The 23,565-nt window shown below is 42.6% G+C and overlaps 1 protein-coding gene across 2 annotated transcripts in view; it reads right to left on the reverse strand.

Moving 5' to 3' along the window:
• Window positions 1-6,475: 6,475 nt before the first annotated feature.
• Window positions 6,476-23,565, reverse strand: part of spen (spen family transcriptional repressor) — a 30,908-nt gene continuing 13,818 nt past the window's right edge. The window contains exons 4-15 of one of the 2 annotated variants that reach the window (XM_074644632.1): window positions 21,605-21,762; window positions 21,310-21,510; window positions 20,236-20,387; window positions 19,990-20,115; window positions 19,722-19,835; window positions 19,519-19,632; window positions 19,326-19,426; window positions 11,373-19,218; window positions 10,284-10,622; window positions 9,997-10,191; window positions 9,335-9,493; window positions 6,476-8,480 (exon numbers count right to left, since the gene is read on the reverse strand). In XM_074644632.1, coding sequence (XP_074500733.1) covers window positions 8,349-8,480; window positions 9,335-9,493; window positions 9,997-10,191; window positions 10,284-10,622; window positions 11,373-19,218; window positions 19,326-19,426; window positions 19,519-19,632; window positions 19,722-19,835; window positions 19,990-20,115; window positions 20,236-20,387; window positions 21,310-21,510; window positions 21,605-21,762 — 9,637 coding nt within the window. In that variant the 3' untranslated portion in view covers window positions 6,476-8,348. Of the gene's footprint in view, window positions 8,481-9,334; window positions 9,512-9,996; window positions 10,192-10,283; window positions 10,623-11,372; window positions 19,219-19,325; window positions 19,427-19,518; window positions 19,633-19,721; window positions 19,836-19,989; window positions 20,116-20,235; window positions 20,388-21,309; window positions 21,511-21,604; window positions 21,763-23,565 lie in introns of both variants that reach the window. The other variant, XM_074644631.1, reaches the window with a different exon arrangement.

Consider the following 23,565-nt stretch of genomic DNA (forward strand, 5'->3'; position numbering starts at 1 on the left):
CGCCATATTGGGGAGGTCAGAACTGGCCTGTAAACACATTCAAGTGAACGGGGGAGCTGCCATTTTTGGGATAAAAAGCACTATAACGTTTACATTTCTCAACCGATTTCAATGAGTTGTTATATTCAAGCATTTATAATCTTAGTGTAGTACTGTAGCTTTGATTTCCCCCACAAAAAGAAACATGTAGTGAAAAACGGTTCAGTAACGTTACGCTACGTTAGCAGCGATTATAGCCTAGCATGGAGATTTTAAGTAACTGAAGACAGAACTTTCTTTTTCTACTCCTCATCGATCATAAATCCTTGAATATGGTAAAAGGACTTGCATTTATATAGCGCTTTTCTAGTCTTTCGACCACTCACTTTACATGTCAGCATTCACACACACACATTCATACACTGATGACAGAGGTGCCAACTTTACCCATCAGGATTTAATGTAACTACTCATTCACACACTGATGGCTATGCCTTCGGGAGCAAGTTGGGGTTAAGTGTCTTGCTCAAGGACACATCGGCATGTGACCCTGAGCAGCCGGGGATCGAACCACCAACCTTCCGATTGGTGGACTACCTGCTCTACCCTCTGAGCCACAGCCACCCTAAAAACAACTCATTGAAATTGGTTGAGAAATGTTAACATCAGTGCTTTTATCCAGAAAAACGGCAGCGCCCCCGTTCACTTGTATGTGTTTACAGGCCAGTCCTGACCTCCCCAATATGGCGGCTACACCGACGTACCGTAGCAACGGGCTGAAGCGGCCAATGCGGTATGGACACAAAATCTCACTTGAGGACATTTTGGGAGTTTGGTATGTTGATATCTTTGCCCAATATGTGACAAGGTTTTTTCATGGAGAAAAGCTGATAGAGAGCTGTAAGGAAACCAGAACTTGTGGGTGCTGATCCAGAATATTCAAAATCACAATAACACATTTGTAATAACAAAAATATTTTTTTTACCACAAGCCCATGATGGTTGTGGGTTGAATGCCACCAGTTTTACTGAGGCGAGTCCAGTGGTAAGCTATAGAAGGCCGCTAAAAAGTTAGAAAGATGACAATTAATAACAATAATTACGGCACTGTTCCAGTGTTGTAGAACTCGAGACTGGTCTCAAGACCACATTTTCTCGTCTCTTTATAGACCACATTTTTACTCGGTCCGATCTCGGTCTCAGGATTTTATTTCAAGACTGGTCGTGTTATTTGTTAACATGATCACTGTGATTGGATGTAAGACGTTCTGCTTCAGACAGGAGAAGAAGCTGTGGTTGTCTGGGAGGAGATGTCAACCAAATCTTCGGTAATAAAATGTGGCTAAAAACACACAGCAGTACTGGGACTTGCACTGGTCTGGTCTCGGTCTTGACTTGGTGTCAACCCCTCAAAGTTTTGGTCTTGTCTCGGTCTCGATACACTCTGGTCTTGGTTTAGGTGGTCTTGACTACAACACTGCCCAGTTCTATTTAGCCAGCTGGCTCACTGGGTCGTGTCTAGATGGTAACCCACAATTTGGGAAAACTTGCAAAAACTCTCGCGAGACTACTAACCTTAAGGTCAATGCCGAACCTTATGATTGGCCAACCTGAGAGTAGACTGACTCTCAATCATGCAGATCACAATCACCTGAGTGATGCATGTGTTTGTGTCTCTATATATGTAGCTTCTTCTGCTTTGGGATGGTGATTTGATAACGCCTGACAGAGATCTTTGTTAGAGCGAAACGTTGCACAGTTAAACTTGCTGGGAGCTTTTTAATACAGCGTGTGGATCTTTTGTTTTATTCATGCCTAACCGTAACCATCTCGCAAGAGTTTAGCAAATTAAGGGGTACCATGTAGACACACCCGGCTCGCTGGAATGGCTGTGACGGGACCCTGATTATTTTAATCAATCCCACCTGAGTTTACCCTGCAATGAAATGTCAAAATGAGGGCCTATTGCAGTTTATACTGTATATATAGTGTGAAACAAAAATTCAAGAAAAACACTGCAGAAACCACCAACTATGTAGAAAGCCTGATTTATATTCCCACCAGCTAACAACTGCAATTAAATCCCAGCTTCACATGAGGGAGTCATTGTCCACAAACACAAAAGCTTCCAAATGTCTATGACCTGGAACAAATCACAACGCTGCTGTATCACAGTTCTCCCACGCAGCTGCAGGCAGAGGTGAGCCAAATCATTTGAAGTCTGCAGCTACAACCACGCACGTGTCAGGCTTCAGGCTCACAACTCTGGCTGGTGAAGCACCTCATGACTTTTTAAAAAGGTGACATTACTGGTGCCTCTGGTTATGAACGTTAAGGCCTTCGTAGAGTTCCTGGCAAGAAAAGCAGCCTGGCAACCATCTGTTGAGAAGTTCAGGTTTTCAATTTTCCTTTGTGTTACTCTCAACAGCTCTTTCTGTAAGTTCCCTTATTGACGGCAAGGAGGGTGAAAAGAGGAGATGTCACGCGTCATCAATGGGTCATATCTTTAGGGTACAACACATGGTACAACACAAAATCTGATCTGCACTCACCGAAACTGAGCCTATAGCAAGGCACTGCCGAAGCTCCAGTTACACTGCGCATGTGTCATACCCCACACCCCAAGACCTGTGTCCCAGCCTCTTTCAATAGGCCTTGAATGAGGGTTTCAGGGCCTTCTAAAGGCATAGGCCATATAGGCAGTCCCAGAGGGCGCCACCTTCTGGGGGGCGCTGGTAGCCCTCTAAAAAAAAAAAAAAAAACATTTAAATTTAAATGATCTGACTGTATCTAATAACTGTTGAACATTTTATGACTGTGAGCCTTCTGTTCTGAAAATAATAAAAAATTAAATAAAAATAAAATAATAAAAATGCCGGTGGGCGCCCTTCCTCATTTTCTGTATTGAGGTAACAAATGAACAAATAAATAAAATAAACTTCTCACCCCTATAACTCTCGTTGTAGTAAAACTGACTAAACACTTTTAAGCCAACAATATCAGGGACCAATTGTTTATTTATATTATAATAAATACAATTATTTTGTGAGTTGCGGTTCACGGGGCTAGGGTTAGGGTTCGGGAGGGTTGGACACTAACCGCAATGGTACTTATCCAAAGTTGAGTTTTTTATCTCGAGGGATCAGCTCGCTTCCCAGCATTGGACGCTTGAAGGACTGCCACAAGATACTCTAGACACCTGATTGGATGAACGCTTTCCATCGTGGGCTGCTGCTTCGAGCTTTCAAACCGGAAACCAACATGGTGGCTCGTTTGGAAACTTTCTTCTCTATATCATGAAAATAGTTCACTAAAATGTGTTTCTGAAAACATTTTATGTGATAAATAAGCCATGAAGCTGCTGATTCTGTCTTTATTTTAGATCGACAACGTTTTGTTTAAAAGTTTCTCGGGAGTTTCCGGAGACGACGAGTCACGCCAGACGCACGTGATTTGCATGAAGTAGCCTAAACCTCAACTTTATGCAAATAAGGAGCGGGCAACATGAGCTACCAGGATGCATTGCAGGGGGGCTCCAAATCCGAATTTTGCCTAGGGCACAAAAAGAGCTCTAGCTGACCCTGGACAGTTTGATTGTGTCTGCAAGGATTGTTCCAGAGCTCTTGTCATGTCTGTCAATGCATCATGGACAACTTCACTCAAACACTTTGACATATGCAGCAAAGTTATCAAAGTAAGTATTGTTGTTTTTAAATCACAATATCCTTTTGTTTATTCTGTGCACGCATGTAAGGACAAATCGTCCAAACACCAGCATGGAAGAATGCAGCGAGCTCAATGCCAAAAGGACACAAACAAGAAAACAAGCACTTATCAGCGTCTGAAAAACCAACCTCTGAATTGTCAACATTCTTTACATTTTCTAGCTAAAATTGGGCTTTCGAAATGTCGTCTTGCGGCGAAGAATTCAAGAGGAGAACAGCTCAGAAATATGAATGAGGTCTACTTTAAGGACTCACTCGACTTCGCTTCATCGCTCAGAGCCTGTAATCTTAGAAGAACTATGAATCTGGAGAAGGAGGGGGGGGGGACAACGGGCAGGGAAGCATCTTGAATTTCTCCTTGTCTCTTTTTCACCATCCCAATCTGATCTGCTTCTTCTCACGCTGCGAAACAGGGCGTCAATTAACATTCCAAGTCTTGGCCTGTCGGGTGACTATAAATCACTTCTGCCTCACCTCTTCTGCATGGTCACACTCCTTTCTTTCTACTGTAGGCATAATGACAGGAGAGAGAAAATGAGTAAAGCATGGGTATGGCCCTCTTCACCCTCCTTTGGTTGCTCAATCAGCAGCTTATGCTGCTGCTGCAGCTGGTGTTGCTCAGTGTCATCGTTGCTTTATGGGAAGTCTTGACCTACTGCATCAGCCTCGTGGGATGAAGATGGAAAATAACAGCCCATGATGCATTGCAGGCAATTGTTTTGTTACATAAATATCTTTTTGATAAGTCATATTAAGACGTTTACTATACACAGAAAGTTCTCTTCACAGGCTGCCTGCATTTGATTGTAATTAATCGCACTCTAAGGATTACTTCCAAGAAGATCCTGCAGCCTTGACCACCAAATGTTCCCAAATAGAATCTAATCACCACTAAATCTCCAGAGGCCTCGCTCTGGGGAATCTGTCGGCTAGTGTGCTCTTGGATTTGACGGGCTTAGCCGGAAACCCTAATGTTCACGGTCCTAAAACTCCCCAAAGCATGGAGCTATTTGCCTCTGGGATGAGTCTATAACTGCAGCTTTGCCAGCCATGGTGCTCATTTGTCTTGCTCCATATAGCATATATTTGAATGTTGCTCTATAACATTAGTTCTGTCATTTCATAAATATCTGACACAGTGCTTGGGTGAGTAGCTAAATAATCCTGAATGCTCTTAATATTTTCTTTTCTGCACACCTGTTACTGTTATATGTAGATGCCTGTTTTTTTTGTCAACTGCATCATTATTTAAAGGGATAGTTCGGGTGTTTTGAAGTTGGGTTTTATGAGGTATTTATCCATAGTCAGTGTATTAACTACAGTAGATGACGGTCGGCACGACCCCAGTTTGGAGAAGCAGACAGGAGTCACCGCGAGGTAGGAAAACAATGTACTGCTGTGGACAGGGTCGGGGGCAAAACGTATTTTACCGAAAGAAATCAATATTAGTTTAAGTGCACGCTAGATTTAGAATACTTTCACCACTTTACCTTCCCGTCAGACAGCCCTTTACAACGGGGCACTGAAGCTGTTGTATCCATCTATGCTCTCGCCAAAGCCACCAGACTCCATTGGAAAAAAAATGTAATTTTACCAGAATACAGGGGTTGCTGGTCTACTTTGGTGAATCCAAACTAACCAAAGTCACAAAATAGCACACACAAACTAACCAATTGAGACAGCGGTAGACCAGCAACTCCCATTTTCTGTGAGGTAAAATTACTGTTTTTTATAATGGAGTCTGGTTGCTTTGGCGAGCGCATAGATAATGGCTTCAGTTCCCCGTTGGAAACAAAGACTGTACAGCTGTCTGACGGCAAGGTAAACCGGACAAAATATTCTAAATGTAGCGTACACTTAAACTGATATTTATTTATTTTAGGCGGGCCTTTCTTTTAGGTGTCATCAGTACATGGCTTTGGTTCCGTGCAGTAACTCCTGTCTGTTTCTCCAAACTGGGGGCCGACTGTCATCTATTGTAGGTAATACACTAATTATGGATAAGTATCTCATAAAACCCCACTTCAAAAAACCCGAACTACCCCTTTAGTAAGTTAAGAGTGACTTCAGTATGCATTACAGCACGGATGCAGCGAGACAGCAAACCCGTGCATCCTATTACTTAAAGTAGAAAGTTCCCCGACCAAGACAGACATGTTTAGGCATACAAGATCCCCCACAATTCCCTCTGTGGCAGACCAGAATTAAACGCATGTCTTGTTGGCTGCAAACAAAAGCAATACAAGTCAATCAAAGACAATTTTTTCTACTTGTTTAAGAGTTATGTTTAAGGTTTAAGCAAACATTCTCTGCTTCCAAGAGTGCACATTTTCCTTTGACATATTTAAATTCAAAGATACTGACTAACTATGCTCCAGGGAATAAGCACTCGATGAAGTCAAGATGAAGGCAGGGCCCAGCTTTCAAAGAACAAATCATTTTCATGGTGATTTGAAATGACAATTGCCTTCTGTGGTCGCCTGAGTCACTTCACAAAGCTGTGCTACAGTCAGATACTGACATCTTCTGACTGCTGAATGGACTGCAGCACTGATTCTGATGAGCAATGATATGTGTGTGATTTTCACTATTAGTATAAACTGTTTTAACTTGTTGCAGAGGCACAAAACTTGAAGCTACCAGACAAATTAACTCGCAGATTTTAGTCTTCTTTCTTCACCAGTCAGTGCATCAAAATAACTTCATTTTCTTAAGACAAGGCACAAGAACACAAAACCAAGAGTGACGGACCATTTAATGATCTTCAGAAGTAAGTTAAACAACCATTTATTTTACAGTTTAAAATGTCCTCATGGAGGAACAGCAAAATACACTCAAAATGAAGATTGATCAAAAGACAGTTTTCATATTAATCACCGTTTTAAGTTTTTTTTTTCGTATTTTCTTCTCATTTGTTTATCAAAAATTATAAGTGCCTTCAACATAACCATGAGAGTATTCAGCTTGCAGTCAGAAATATTTACACCACAAAACTGACAAGCATGGTTTTTACTTTCAGCATCGGTTTCACACTCCTCATCTCCCGTCTCTTTCAGACTGCTTTGTTTTGTTGCACAAAACAAAAATAAGGACCCTGAAGAAAGACAAATATAAAGGGGAAAAATACACAAGAGCACAGATTAAGGACATTAGTATGTACAGCTTGGCTCAATGAGACAGTTAAGGGGAGGGAAGGAGACAAGATGATCAACACATCCATTAGCGGCATGACGTCAAGTTCAAGTCACATTCTTTGCCTTTATGATTTCGGTTTACCCTTTAAGATTTGAAAATAAAGCATGCTATAGCACATCTGTCATGAAGTCACGGCTTAAATGACCTCAGGATGCAGTCCTTAATATGCGAGAGGATGATTTTCAGACAGCAGGGGGCAGTAAAGGACCACAACAGGAGAAGGAATACAAACAGAAATGCAACCCCTACAATACAATGGTTCCTTCAAAATGAGGACACAACTTCATAATGTAAAAGTACTGTAGTAACAGAGTCGGGTTGATGAACAATACCAAAACAAAAAAGGAATCAAGTCTGCCCTCTGAGTGGCAAAATACAAAGTCACATATGAAAATAGGTTCTGATCAATTTTTGTTTTTAGATACATTGCGTGTGTTGAGCGTTTGCAAAAGACGTTTTGGCACAGAATCAATTTTAAAAATATTTTTTCTTGAATATCACTTCTGGATCCGGTACAGATCCTTCCCCTTCTTGCCCCGGCCCAAAGAAAAACAAAAAGAAAGAAGAAAAAAAACATTTGATGATCAGTCTTGTAAAATAATTCACTTGGTCTATCCACATTGCTTCAGTCTTTAAATATTTATAATATTTACAGTTTCACAATTGTCCACAATACCCTTAGGCTTAAAGAAGATGCAAACAAAAATAAACAAATTAAATAATCTTTATATAGTCCCCTGTTGAGGCATTGAGTGTAAACTGTACAACTCTAAACGTCCCCTCTCGAGTTCCTGGGGCAGGGAACACTTCGGGATGGAGAGTTGAATCCGGAAATGACGTAGAAATTGGCTGATGGTGAAGGAGCGAAAGCGGTATGACAGATCAGGCTGAAATGATCCTCGATCATTTTCCAGGCAATGATTTTCTTTTATCTTGCACAAGCATGGCTGATCACGAGAGTAATTCCATAACATGTATCATTTTTTATACGCAAATCTGTACAGAGTTCACAACTTTTTTCTTTAACATAGTGCAATGAATTCTCATATTGTTTGTCTTTTTAAAAAAAATCACAATCACTTTTATGAAGGTAAAAAATATCCCATAGGAAGGCCTCAATCCATAGCTTTATGGGTGCTATGAATTAGAAAAGGCTATGCACAACACCTCCAAAAATGGCAAAAAAAATGAAATGACAACTCAGAAATGATCATCAAAAATCCCCGTTCAACCTTTCAGATCCTCTCTGTGAAGGTATAGTTTTTGGGAATTTCATCGCGTGACTTAAGGACTTGGTGAAGTGAAGGAGAAAAGGTGAGTGCATGCTAAATTAGATTTTTCTTAAAAAGGTCAAACTCATAAAAAGTATGAGGCAATTCCAGTTTACAAAACTGGACGAGTCCAAAAGGGCTGGTGTTGGCTTTGTTCAGGAAAAAACAATGGAGGTAATTAAACCGAGGCGATGACAATCATGAGGTGAGGGGAAATGCTAGAGATGCTGTTGAGAAGGTCCGGGGCCAGGCGCGAGAGGTGGCTCTCCGAGAATTCACACGGCGGGAAAATCTGCACCACATAAGCTGGCTGTGAATCAAAAAGATGAAAATAACAGGATGAGAGACGGAACTAAATCTTTATGATATTTCATTGTGAAGGGGAGACACTACAGGTGAATAGGGTAAACATTTTAACAAAGATATCATCATGAAACTTCCAGTTGATTACTTACATTAAGATAATTGTTTTTTGTATTACAAGTTTCCTGAAAGTTTATTTTCAAATATGCAAATGAGGCATTATCTTTTTAAATATGTGTTAATTTGCATACAATTCCAGAACAAACATATTGTTGACATATTAGAGACAAAGGCTTTTACAGAGGGGATCTCTTTTTATCACTTCATAGGAATAAAATGTTCTGTAAATCAGGCTATGAATGATATATGAACAAATCCCTCTGCAGAAATCTTCAGAATATAGATAGGAATGAAACTGGAACGTTTGGTGTATGTAAGTGCTACTGAAGTGGAGATATCTGTCTCAGAGTTAGGAAAACCTCATTTTGAGAAAACAGCCTTTAAAAGATATGGATTATTAATATTCCATACATTTGAAGACACTACAAGTGAAAAGGATATACATTTTAACTAATAGATATCACCATGAAACTTCCCCAGTTGATTACTTGCATGCATTACTTACTTGTATTACACGTTTTCTGAAATGTTATGTTTAAATATGTAAATGAGGAGTTATCTAATGCTAATTTTGGGTGAATTTAAGAGAAATCTACAGACGTAAATAGACAAAGTATTAAACTAAACACCTAAATGTGTATTTTGGATGTTTTCTTTCCACTAGTCGCAAGGCAGACGCAAAATAGCCCAAAATCTCAAAATTGACCAGTGTATGAAAAACAAACTTCAATGAGCACAGACCTGATTAGAGCCAGGGTTGGGCACGTTGATAATGCCAGCTGCCTGTTTGGCTTGCAGGTAGGTGATGAAGCCACTTTTCAAGGCTTCGGTTTGACCGAGGACATCTTCTTGGTCACGGCCACATGGTAGAGCCAGTAGCAGACAGTAGTCATTCTCCACCTGCCATGAATGATAAGCCTTTATCATAAATGAAAACATAAAGCAAATCCCAAAGGGTGTTAATCAGGTTATCGGCTACAATTCATGAATTTGCAATCGAGTCTCCATTTGATTAATCTTGTTAAAGTAATAATCTCGAAGATTTTCATTTAAATAAACGTCTGTTAAGTCACTATCGCCGAATGAGGTAACACAATGGTGATTGAGCCTATGGCCCACTGATGAAAGTATTGCAATATTTATATATTTGCAGTATCATGAACTGGGTGTCTGTGGCGACATTTGCGGAAAAAAATTCTGTATTAAGTTCCTGCTAATGCAAAACGAACATTTCCTTTTTTTATTCATTCATTTTATTATGAAGTAGTCACAGGAAATGCAACATGTTAGTCAGAGAGCTCGACTCTGACCGCTATCGTTCATCAAAAACGTGTCTACAAAAACAAAACAACTGTTATTTTTCGGCATTTCTTTTCAGAGGTAGTAAAAAATAAAATACTCACAGTCATTCTGCGTGCCACACTGTCCAACTGGGAAGCCTCGAGCCTCATCCTCTGGACAATACGGAGAAGAGGACCTCCCTCTGTGGGCGGCAGGGAGCGCTGGGCCAGTACGGTGTTGCCAGAAACAAAGTGCAGCTGGACAGCAGCCTGGTCGTTCTTCAGTGCCAACAGACCTTGCCATACAATAGGATATTTCTGTACAACAAAAACAGAAAATGGTTTTTAAACCTCTTTATTATTGTCTTGAAAAATATGTTCCACATATGATGACATTGCTGACATCCTACCGTCATTAGCTGCACCATGTCAACGGAATGATGTCCCGAATGCTCCAGCTTAGGATCAGACCGTGGATGTAGAGAACTTGATGAGGGTACTGCTGGCGGAGGTGTTGGCAGGAAGGATGGAGGGCCTTTCTGTAGAGATAGATCTGGCTTGTGAGTAAGACTCATGGGGGACGCCATGGGAGACTGGTACGAGGGGGAGACCGTATCCCGCGATATTCGGGAAATGTGCGAGAGCTCGGTAGAGGTAGCGTGGCGAAGATGCGAACTCTCAGGCTTGGAATCACTTCCTCCCAAATGTGAAATTTTACCCCTGTGACCCAGCTCAGGCTCCAGAGGGACCTGATTAGGAAAAACACATACCAGATGAATAGAGTTATGCATATTTTGTATGTGTATATGATAGGGATGTCACGGTACCAGAAATTTAGATACCAATACCAGTGAAATTCCACGATTCTCGATAGCCCGGTAAAAAAAGAAAGTAAAACAATAACTCCCATTTACTTCAACATACCATTACCATTTGCATACTGGTTTTTGTTAGGAAGTTAAACAGGTCATAATTCCCTCCCTATGATCTATTTAATATTGCTGGGAAAACACCTCCTTCAAACAACTGTATTTATTCCAAGGTTCTCGCCAAAAACTACTTTAACAAGATTAAATTTGAACACACATAATAATTTACCTTCGAGCCTGAACACATCATAATGTAAATCGATGGTACCTCCCATTAGCTCCGTACAGGACTGTGTTGCTCACCGGCTGCTAACAGCTAACGTTAACTAGCTCTCGTCCTAGATTTTTTTGTTCACAATGGGGTGCTTCCCCTGGAAACTCGATAGTGAGTTTACTGTCCCAAACACATTTTCTATCGTCCCTGGGATGACGTTAGTCTCGAGCCCTGACGGTACCTGCAGTATTGCAGAAAAACAAGTAGCCTACTGTCTCGTTTTCAGAATTTTGACATTGACTTGGTACTGAAGTATCGGTTCTCGTAACATCCCTAATATATGAATATGAATTACAATTATATATGATGCATAATAAAATGCTGAAATATTTGCAAAATGTCAATAACAAACGCACCTGTGAAGATACAATGCCTTGGTTGGCCAGGTTGTGTCCCGATGAAGGATGTCCTGGAAACTGGGATGGATAGCCCCGCATTTCCCGATATACTGGAAAAGATCCCGCACCTCCAGGGTGCATCAGCTGAACCCCATGTGGGTGAGGAGACACCAGGACAGGAGAGGATGCATGGACTCCCCTGATTCTACTTTCGTTGGAGGGTGGATGTATCAGCTTTCCTTCTAGTGGTTTGAGAGATTCTTTTGCAGAAAGGTCAATGCTCTTCCCCACTATAGGAATCTTTGAAGGCCCAGAGATGTTGCCTGAAGATGTCCCGGTCTCTGAGGTGCGTGACTGTCTTGCCTCTACGGCGGGCTGCTCTCCCAGTTGCTGGTGCATGAGGATGCGCTGGTGCATGTCTCTGTACTGGTCCATGCGTAGGCTTGGGTGAAGCCCTCGGTGATCACTGTGCATCATCATTACATCTGATTGGAGCTGGGGCACGGAAGGTCTACTGAGGGCTTGGTTAAAGTGTCTGGGGTCTTCTTCATTTACACTGCCGCCGCCGCCGCCTGATACTGACCCTTGGGGACTTGAATGGGACTGCAGTACCAAATCTCTGATGACATTAGGCTGCGGCGTATTGGCGCGCTGTGGAGGCCCTGGGTGGGAAGAAGACAGGGAGTCAACTCGCCTTCCGTAGTTTATCCCAGACATTGGTGGGGTGTTCATCCTGGCTTCGTGAGCCAATGCCTGAGTGACACTGTGAGGTTGAATTATGACGGAGGACTGTTCTGCGTGCGGGTGATGCATACTAGAATGATATGTAGACATTGGTGGCATGCCATGACCCAGAACGACAGAAGTGCCTCTAGGAGAACTGCATGGAGGACCGGCTTTGACAAAGTGTGAAGGGGAGTGAACAGCTGTTCTTGGGGACTGGGGTTCTTGCTTTAGGTGTAGAGCTGACCGATCAGTTGGGATGCTCGGGCTGGGGCTCATGCGGGTTCCAGATAGTGATGGGTGGTGTGGACTCATGACTGGGCTTAGGTTAGACTGCTGGACAGCTTTACCAATGTCCATCTTTTTTGGGAGAGGTTCAGACCCCAGTCCTCTCTTGCCATGCTGCTGCTGTATCACAGCTTGGTTGTACATCAAGACTTGAGGAGAACTAACTGGCTGTTGGTACATCTTTACAACGCCACCCTGGGATGCCGTGTGATACGGGGCATCAGATTTGTCAAACCCAATGCTCTCCTGCTTCATACTGGAAATGACAGGATGAGAGTTGTAAGACTGGCCTGTCAGGAGAACCCCTGTGTGCCCATACGCTGTAGGAGTTGGGGCTACTTTTGGGGTAGGCGACTGGGATGATGTGACAAGTGGGTCTTGCTTTATCGAAGATTTGGACACAGATTGCTGAAACTCTATATCACCAGCACTGGCGTGAGGAATTTGACTAATTTTGGCTCTCATCCTGTGAGGTCCTTCGGTTTTCTGACCCGAATAACTCAAAACAACAACGCCCTCTGATGTGTTGAGCCTTAGGCCAGGACTGGAGCCTGTACTATAGGGAGTGGTCTCAACAACAGAGCGCCCTCTAGTCCCATCTTCTACTACATCCATGCCATGGTAGCGATTATTCTCATTAGAGTTTGATCTAAATTTTTGCTTGGGAATGGCCAGGCCAATGCTTCGGTTGCTGAGGGAAATTCGTGGAGTTTCCTCTGTATCATAAGGCATTGGAATTCGACTTATTACTGAGGTAGTAGGAGAAATAACTGTATGCTGGATCTTCTCTCCACAGTTCTGTTGGGACTCGGTCAGTGGAAAGGGTTTGTGGTGTATGGGCTGAGGGGGTAAAGGTGGTCTCTCTTCAGGATGCAACTGTCTTGAACCCACTGTATCAGAGGGATTTTCATTCTCCGACATCCGTGAAGGCTCTGACAGTGCAGATGTCACCGTAGTGGTAGGTATAGAATTGCTGTTTGGCGCAGACACATATTTAGGTTCCATTAGAATTTTTCTTAAGGTACTGGAACTAGGGTCAATATCCGAGGCCTTTGTGTCAGGAGGCATTGGGGGATTTGTTGAAGGGGTTCCAAGTGCAGTTGATGCTGGCGGAGAAGGAGTTACCACTGTAACATGACACGAAGGAGCAACATAGATTCTGCTCTCTTCATTTCTAGGGGGCCGGTCTGGCGAAAGTGGCATTTTGGCATGCCGCAGCAGGGGTACACTGAACTGGGATACATGTGGGCGGGCAGGGGCAAGAGTAGGGGTAGATGGCTCTTCTGCTTGGGGATGCTTTTTAATACTGGAGATGTTGCTTGTGCCTGAATAAAAGGCAGATTCTTTGGGTACAGGCTGTTCAACTTCAGGTTGCTCTGCCTCTTTAGGCGTGTCTACAGTTATAGCGCTTGTAACATCACGCCTACAAGTTGCAATGGCAGTGACTACAGAAGCTGTCGCAGTTGCCCCGGTTGTAACAGTGGCTGCTTTTGAATTGATGGTTTCTGGGTCTTCTGGGATTGACTCGGGTAACTTGACTGGGGTGGGCTCTGGTTGTGAAACCTCTTCAGCAGTATCCCCTTTCTTATTAGCTGCACCTTTGCGACTTCTCGACTTCTTCGGGGTTTTGGCTCTAACTCTGCCTGTTTTCTTGGGTGTTTCAAGTAGAGGGGTGTCATCAGCTGCCTTAGACTCTGCTATTACCCCCTTTGGGCTGGGTGTCAGAGGACCATCATCCGAGTCTGCAGCAAGAATACTGTTGATCACCATATGCGTTTCAGGTTCCATAATCTCATTGGAGGAGGGGGATGTCAAGGATTCAGGGGTACGAACAAGACCAGTGTAAGTAGGAGGAGCTGTAAAACTATCGGCATCTGCACATGATTCTTCAGCTGTAATGGAATCAATAGCGGCTGCAAGTTCAGTTTCGCTTGCAGGATTAGCTCGTTTCTCCTCCTCAACCTCAGCTTCTGGCTCTACTATGACAGGAGGCAATATGGGAGGTGGCTCTGAAGGTGGTTCCTTATACGGTCGAGGAGGCTGCTCAACTGTAAGTTTGGCAATATTTTCAACTGCCTGCTCTAGTTCCATCTGCCGTGCTAAGAGAGCCGCTGGATCAGCAGGAAGTTCAGACTCTGATAGGGTGTCTTCCTGTTCCTGTGCGTCAAGTTCTTTCGATTCTTTTGGAAAGCTTATGATCTTCGTTTCCTCATTCTCTTTTACTACCGTCTTTATTTTTGTTATAGTGGGAGCTTCAAATGACTCAGACTCATCGTCCTCTGTACGAAGCAAACCTTTCACATCATCAACGCTCACACGGATCTCAAGATTTTTTAAGCTGTGTGATTTCTCTTCAGTGACCTGCTTGGTATTTCTTTTCAGCCTTGGCGTTTTCATTTTAACACTCTTTTCAGGTTGTTGTCTCCTCTCAGAGGAGCTGGTTTCTACCTTTTCAATATCCCCATCAGTAGATTTCTTTCCACCAAAGTCTTTTTCCATTCTGTGCACTGGCGAGCTTGCGTTGTCCGCCTTTTCTGATAGCTTCACAAACAGTTCAGTATCAGCTTTAGGATTAAGTTCTGACTCATCATGACTTGCCAGATCATCTTGTTCAGCTGGCACTGTAGGGCTCCCAGACTGTTTGTCTATTCTACCTCCTTTCTTGTTAACTGGAGCAGGTGAAGTCGGTTGTGTTTGTTGCACTTTCTGGGTGCGAGGTGAACGCCATCCCTCAGAGGCTTTCACAACCTCTACAGTGGTGGAGGTCTCTTTGACCTCTGTGTCTTCTTCCATCATTTTCTGCTGATCCCCCTTAACTGGTGATACGTCTTCACCTCGTTTGACGCCTCTTTTAGGTGGGCGTCCTCGCCTTGCAATGGTTGGTGGAATTGGGACATCTTGCTGTATTGGTTCTTTATCAGCACCACGTTTGCGCATGGAGCGTGGTGACTCAAGAAGCTCTTTGCCAGCTTGGTCATCTTCATGTAGCGTGGCATATACGGATCTTACATTCCTGCGACGTGTCCTGCCATGGATCAAACTTGACTCAAGGTTTTGCTCAGAATCTGATGCATGACTTGGTGACTTGGATGTGGCTTTGGACTCGGGCGACGCTTTTGGTACTTCTGCCCGAGGAGATGAGGCCCTTTTGAGTTTCTCTCTGTCAATCCGTTCACTCTTTCGTGTCGCAGGTTTCTCAGAGGCAACAGTTTTGGAAGCTTGTGAAGTACGTAATACTGACAATGGTTTTGCCCTTTTACTCTTGGGTTGTCTGCGGTTTGGTAATGGTTTTATTTCAGCCTCTAGCTCGGGCATACATGCCTCACCATCTGTCTCAATTTTCTGAGGCTCTTCAAAGTGTTTTATTTCCTGATTTTCTATCTTAGGCTCTGTCTTCGTAATTTCAGGTTTTTCTTCCATCTTTGGATAGTCAGAGTAAGTGAATTCTGCAGTCTCTCTCTCTAAACTACTTAGGGAAGCACCAGGAGTGGGAGGCTTATCTTCCGCGAGAGGATTACGTTCAACTGCCAAACTATCTCCAATTTTTGCTTTGGGTTCAATTAACGCTACTTTTGTTTCCATTTCATTTTCTGGCCCCAAAAGGACAACTGGTGGGGTTATGGTCAGCTTAGGAGCAACTGGTTTGAAGTCTTCAACGGGAAAAGAACGAGATGGAGATACCTCAAGAACTGGCTCTACCTTTTCTTCTTTGACAAATGGCACAGGTTGATCTGGGGACGGAGTTAAAAAGTCTCTCTTTTCTGGTGAAGGCATTTCTTTTGGGGAAAGAATAAATGGTAACAAGGTTAATGGGGGGCTGGCTGATTTGTCATCAACCTTCAGTGCTGGCTCAGATTCCTTATCAGACAGCACATTATCACTATTCTGCACTTCATCTCTTTTAATCTCCACCACTATCGAATCATTCTCAGTGTCAGGTGGGGGATGGTCTTTGTCTTTTTGTTGTTGAAGCTCCAAAAACCGACTATGGAAAAGCACTATGGGCTCTTGTGGCCCGTCACCTACTCCAGGTTCAGGCTGTGCCTCAGTAGCACCTGGCTTAGCAAACGGCCTTCCAACTGCAGTTTCTAAATCTTGGTCTTTACGTTCAAGATGCTGCAAACGCCGGGAATCCTGTTCAAAGATTGAGCTGTGCAGGAAGCGAGAGGCAAACAGGTCTTGTCGCTCCGGGTCCTGTGGCTTAAGTTCCTCCTTTTTATCATGCAGCTTTTCAACAGAGTCCGGTCGAATCTTTTTCTTTTTCATATACCAAGAAGGAATAGGTCGAGGTGCTAGCTCTACCTTGCTCTTATCTGAACAGCTGTGGGAGGTTGGAAAGCGTGAGGGGAGAAAAGACCAATTATCTTCCCTGGAGGAATACAGTGTCTTGGCTCTTTCAAGGAGTGCTTTAGTATCAGGAGTTATAGTTTTATCTAGCGCAAAAGAATAAAACTTATTCTTTTCCAGTGAGCCTGAAAGCTTCATGTCTGTCATCCTCTCGTCACGTTCCCTGAGGATATAGGACAAGGAACTATTGGACTTGTGTTTGTTTTCTCCGTCATCATCTGAATCAGACTGCACTTCTCCAGGTTCCAAATCGTGGCCAAGGCGCTTGTGGATGGTTTCACGTTTTGCAATATCACCAGGGAAAGTCATTTCCATCCTGAGTGAATCAGACTTTATCCGTCTTTCCCAGCGTTGCATTAACTCCTCATCACAGCCAAGCAAGGTTGTCTTAAGCTTTGGGAGCTCAGTGTCAGAAGACTGAAAATGTGTGGCTGTCAGGCCCAAACTGTTTTTCAAGGACTCGGTGTGTGAAAATTTCTCGTCTGTTGTTGGAGATTTTCTTTCTTTGTTTATAACTGACACAGAAATCTGGGCAGTGTCATCATCCTCACTTGCAGAAAAGTGACCATGTCCTATTGAGGATGTTATACTCCGATAAATGTCTTCATTCAATTTTTGGGAACTTGGAAAGTTGCGCTCCCTTTTTGCAGTGACTATTTCAAAGTCAAAACTCTCTAATTTCTTTCGTTTACTGGAAGAGAAGTCATCATTGGCCATATCCTGAATGGGTTTCGGAACATCATGCATGATATAATCCTTTTCAAAGTCATGAGTCTCATTATTTGCTGGGTTTTCAAACTTGACTATTTTATCAGAATCGACAAGCTTTGGTCGGAGCCATCGAGTCTGTTCAATTTGTTTTCTGCAAATACTCTGGTCAATGTGCACAAAGTGTTCATCTCCGTCATCTGAGTCTCTGCACTTCCCTCTACCTTGTTCGTTTTCAGACAAAACCTGTTTCTGTTCTTTTAATTCATCCAAATCTAGGCTGCCATCATCTAACATCTTTGTGAGACTGGAGCTGTTTTCACTTTTTGATCCTTCCAAATCCATTTTAAGGTAGGGAGAGTCCGGTTGATCTGTAGAGTCTTCAGGCAGTTCCCCTAGCCGCGACTGCTGCTCCAGAGAAAAGCCCATGGAGTTGCTTTCACAGTCTTGTCCATCTTTGGGACTGCCAACTGAAACCGTCCGGACACATTTATCCTTGTGGTGCTCCTTTTTATGCATCCCTTTTATCAAAAGGCTTTTATCCAAATCTGTTTCCTTAGCATTGTTCCATAGTTTATGAAGTCCAGGTCTAACAAGATCCTCCTCACTAGTTCTCTTCGGTCGATCAGTTTTCCCAGAGTCTTCAAAACGCCTTTTCCTTGCAGCCAAACGGTCAATGTCCACAGAAATACCACTGTCAAATCCCATTTCAGATTTTCCATGTTTCTTGGATTTGATTTTAGCATCCTTGTCAATAACCTCCACCAAACTGTGCATATTTTTGTCTCTGGGCACCTTTCCATGCTTAGAGATATCACTTTTTGACAGTTCTAAGCGGAATGGAGGACTCCTCTGGTCGGCTGAAGGTGATGCCAATCTAGGACTGTCACTCCCACCCCTCGGGATTTGTTTTTCTTGGACAGATTGACCAATCAATTTTCCTTCTTTTTCTTTAACCCGTGTTAATTGCACAACACAAGGCAGAAGGTCTAACCTTCGTTTGCTGGAGCCTTCCTTTTGGATTTTACTGTTTTCACTTCGAAGGACGGACTCGGGGCTAACATCTCGTTCAAGTTCAGGTTCAGGTTCAGGTTCAGGTTCAGGTTCAGGTTCAGTCTCACATGCTTGGATAATAGGTGATGCAACTTTTAGCTTCTTAAGTCTCTGTTTCTCACTTTTGTCCTTGTCCCCTCGGTCTTTACGTCCAGCGCGCTTCTCCTTTTCAACCAAACTCCCTCTTTCAACTTCAAAGACCCGATCCTTCTCAAGTTTGTCAGTTTTATTATACCTTTCAGTGCGTGTCTTTTCAAGTTTTTCAAATCTGGGCGGGGAGATTGAACTGCAGCTACCACTTCTTTCAGAAGATCGGCAACAAATACGGCGATCTGAATCACTTGGTATCCTCTCGGAGAGCGAGGGAGACGCAGTAGGGCTGGCAGGACGGCGAGAGGCGATGTGAGACGGGCTTTGGCTACGCTCAATGGTCCTCCTTCCATGATCACGTCCACGATCCGTTTCAAAGCGCTCCCTCTCTCTTTCACGTTCCCTTTGCAAATAGCTGTATTTGCGAATGTCCTGCTCATAAGGGTCCGCTCTGTATTCACGATACTCCCGGGGGTCTTCAAAGTACTGTGGATCATAGTAATCTCCCCCCTGATATGGGTCCCATTCAGAGTAGAACTCCCGACTTCTGGCAGGGTATTTGCGACGGGGATCTTCAGTAAATGTTCCTGGTGTTCGTACATTTTCGTAATATTGTCTTTCTGCTTGAAACTCATATTGAGTTCGTCGATCATCCCTGCCAAGAAATAAAAAAAGCAGGCTATAATTTCATCATACTTTGGCATCAATAATGTTAGACAGTATTGAGACAAACTTATTATTCCTTAAGGAAACTACACAAACCTTCTTTCAGTGAGAAGGTCATAAAAGTCTCGAATGTCCTGGCCAGATGCCTGCATCGAACGATAGAAAGCCATCTGACTTTCCTGATTGGCAAAGTCCACCTGAAGAAAAAAAAATGGTAAGTTGTAATTTTTACAGCATGTCAGGCATTGAGAACAGAAAACATTAGAGAGCAAAGCTTTGTTTCACTTACCTTGATTTTACTGCCCCCTATCTTCCACCCCTTTGTGTCTTTGACAGCGGCTTGTGCATATTCAATGTTGTTATACAGGATAAGGGCCATTCCTTTCATTCTGTCAAATACAACCTGCGGAAAACAAGACGAAAACAAGAGTCCCAAAGGTGCCAGAAGGTAAACAATGGGCAATTGTGAGGGGAAAAATAAACACGACTTACCTTGACAACATGCCCATAGCGGCAGAAATGACGAGTAAGAAACTGCTCAGTTGTGTTTGATGCCAATCCATCCAACCAAACACACGTCGTAGGCATACTCTTTCCAAAGCCCAGCTGTAAAAAGGAAAGATAAAATGTAAGATTGCAAATATTTTATCAAATTTAACACAAAAAATCATGCTCATAAATAACACTATTATGGTTGTGAAAGACAAGAATGTGGTAGTAAAGGCAAGATTTGAGATTAAATCTACGTGATGATTCTCACCTTCAGTCTATTGTTACCAAGGTACTCCCCATCCATCTTCTTTATGGCCTTACAGACACTGGCAATGTCGCAGTATTGTAGAAAGGCATACTGTGGGGCTCCATTCACCTTCTTAATGTCAATATCCTTTACAGAATAATGAAAACAGAAATGAGCTCTCATTAAACATGGTCATCTCAAACTGATCAGCATGGTAACCATTGTATATATGACCTGATTCCCAACCACTTCACAGCTTTAACCTACCACTATTTCTCCAAAGCGTTGAAAGATGTTAAGCAGGTCATGGTATGTGGTGGTCTTTTCCAGGTTTCCAATGAATAATGTCCGTGTGGCCTTTGGATGAAACTCATCTATCCTCTCATCCAACGGCCGAAACTCGTTCTCACTTTCAGTCTCTGAAAAATACAGCAAGTGCTCATTTGAACCTTGTGCATTTTGTCGTTTCAAGTTTGTGCTGCGATATAGTTAAAGGGTAACATCTGTATTTTTCAACCTGGACCCTATTTTCCCATGTTGTTGTGTCTAAGTGACTAATGGGGACGGACAACACTTTTTGAAATTGGTCCAGTATTGAGGGAGTACTCTGCAGCCGCTAAACAAGCTATAATGTAATCATTTGGAGCAACCTGGAACCGTCATTTTACGTCCACTAAAAGTGCTTTTTCTTTGCCACTGACAGACTCGGATTGTTATTAAAAGTGTCTGACAACATTATGGAAACCCTACAGAGAAATAAAACCTTTTTCTTACCTTTTGCTTGATCCGGTCTGTTTGTTACGGTGTGTCTCACTCGGAGAAGTCTCGTTCTGAAACCTCGCGTCGAATCCACATTGTGGAAATTATCTAAATATTCAGCCATGACAGTGAAAATCTTTTAGATGACACTAAGCTACGTTTTCTTTTCTCCAACACAATAAACTCTGACAACACCACCGTCCCATGGCTCTACTCTCTCCAACTCTCACTTATGTTTCCACCATTGTCTGGCAACAAGTCACATGACACAATAACAAACAGAAAGTGAAAGGTAAGAAGAATGTATTATTTCTCTGTAGGGTACTTTCCATAATGTTGCCAGACATTTAAAATAACAATCTGAGGCTGTTAGTGGCAAAAACAAACACTTTAAGTGGACGTAAATGACAATGCCAGGTTGCCCCAAATGATTACATTACAGCCCGTTCAGCGGCTGCAGCGCTCTCCCCTCAATACTGGAGCAGTTTCATAAATTGTTCTCCCCATTTGTCACTCGACACAAAAACACGGGAAAATAAGGTTGAAAAATACCAAAGTTGTCCTTTAAAGATCAGAACTTACCGGGTCCGCTCCAGGCTGTGACCTCAATTTGCATGCCGAAAAAAAGCTTCCCCTTTGATGCTCCAAGTGCTTTCTCTTGGTCCTCTTGCTGGCGGAAAAAGACAAGCCCGTAGCGGTCCTCTGAAGCTCCATGGATTTGTACAGATGTGACCTTTCCATGTTTCTTAAATTCATGGAACAAACCGTCCTTCAGGCTCGTATCTGTAGTAAACCGATCAAATGTTTTATTAAGAATACTGATAATTGACATGTTATTAAATAATAAACTATACTGCACAATATATATATAACTAACCTGTAGAGCGCACAGGAAGATTTTGGACCTTGATGCCGAAGCTTTTACGTGGTTCATCCTTGTCAAAGGAGGATAAAGGAAGTGCTGAGGGTGCAGGAACAGCAGCAGACTGCACTGAACGTGCCGGGGAGTCATCACTTGAACTACTGCTAGAATCACTGTAGCAAAAGAGAAACATGGACTTAGATGTTGTTGCAAGCTTCACATTATCGATGTAGGATCAGAAGGTGGTATTTAATTTAGGTGGTATTTTTCTGTAACTGTAGCTGGTTGTTGCCTTTGCCTACTCAAGCAATACTTAAGAATCTAGTGAGATATTTTTACCTCAATAAAATCTTAAACTGCTATGATAAAATATGTATACTGTATAGATTTATCATTCTGCAGTGCTGCACTGTAAGTGCTAAATGCTCTGCCTCTGAGAAATCATTCATAGATTGGATAATATGTGCTAAAAGCTGTATTTCAATGCCAAGATCAGCAGTCAAAATGTGATTTTTGTCAACAATGACTCACAAAAAGGTGACAATTTTAGAGCTGCAACGACTAATTGATTAGTTGTCAACTATTAAATTAATCGACAACTATTTTGATAATCGATTAATAGGTTTGAGTATTTTTTTTTAAGAAATAAAAGTCAGAAGATTCCAGCTTCTTAAATGTGAATATTTTCTGGTTTCTTTACTCCTCTATGACAGTAGACTGAATATCTTTGGACAAAAGAAGACATTTGAGGATGTCGTCTTGGGCTTTGGGAAAAACTAATTAACATTTCACCATTTTCTGACATTTTATAGACTAAACAACTAAAAACAATCAACAGATTAATCGACAATGAAAATAATCATTAGTTGCAGACCTACAAAATGTGTTTGCTCTGTCCAATCTGCAGGGCAAGGAAGGAGGATTACATTACATATTGTACTAAACAGACAAAAATATGCGCACATTTCAGATGGTAATGCATTTGCATAAAAGCTCATGCAATGCACTGTGAATGTGTCTTTCTACTGTTTAAAAACCACAGCTGAATAGGAGAAAAACATCCTGCTTCTCCCCAATTTATACGACGCATCTGGTTATTATCAGTATAAAAATGGGGATTTGCACATCAGCGGCAGATTCATGGCTGCCTCATGCACCTTTTTTTTTCCTCAAACCATTCCCATGCCTGTCTCAGCTTTCTAGGCCCTCTGCTGTTTGTTTCCTTCTCACTTTCTCCTCCTGTGCTCAGACACTCCCGGAAGTGCTGCTGACGGAGCCTGGCCTGTGGGAGTGGGCAGGCAGCCAGCACTGGCCAGAAATTTCCAGTTCCAACTGGATCTCACGGAGGGGGGGAGCCATTACACATACACAGAGGTAGGCAGTGAGAAAAATATACCAGCCGTCTCCTTGAATTTCCCCCCAATAGCACTACCTCGTCAAACCACATGTGTCGCTACACGTCGTTCAGAGCTGTGGACTCGGCTGTGTCCAAAGGTGATGCAGCTATCCAGAAAATAAACAACTGGAGGTGGATTCATGTTGCGGAGTAAATCCACATGGACAGACAGGCTTATGTTTGCAAAACTGCAGACCTCACTTTGCATTTGATTATCCCAACCTTTTGATATCAATGCATTCCTTGTATACTCAACTATAACCTAAAATCAGCCAGTAAAAAGCAACACATTTACAAGAACCTGGATGCAAATATCAACAACTCGGCAGTGCACAAAAATAACTAAATTAGCATGTGGAATTCAAAACAGAGCTGAGGCCAGATTCACTGGCATAACAAAACTCACAGCCACATGTGGTCCTTAACTTAATCCAAAATATGAACAGCAGTAATAAACCAATTCAGATCAAATCTTAACAACCCAAAAAGAGCATTATTACGGCAGTTACATGCAGCCAAGGTCATTTTCCAGGCTTTGACTCCTACCAGTAATCAACTACTAAGCCAACAACCTTGTACC

Source organism: Sebastes fasciatus, chromosome 8 (genome assembly GCF_043250625.1).
Source record: "Sebastes fasciatus isolate fSebFas1 chromosome 8, fSebFas1.pri, whole genome shotgun sequence".
NCBI classification, from domain to species: domain Eukaryota; kingdom Metazoa; phylum Chordata; class Actinopteri; order Perciformes; family Sebastidae; genus Sebastes; species Sebastes fasciatus.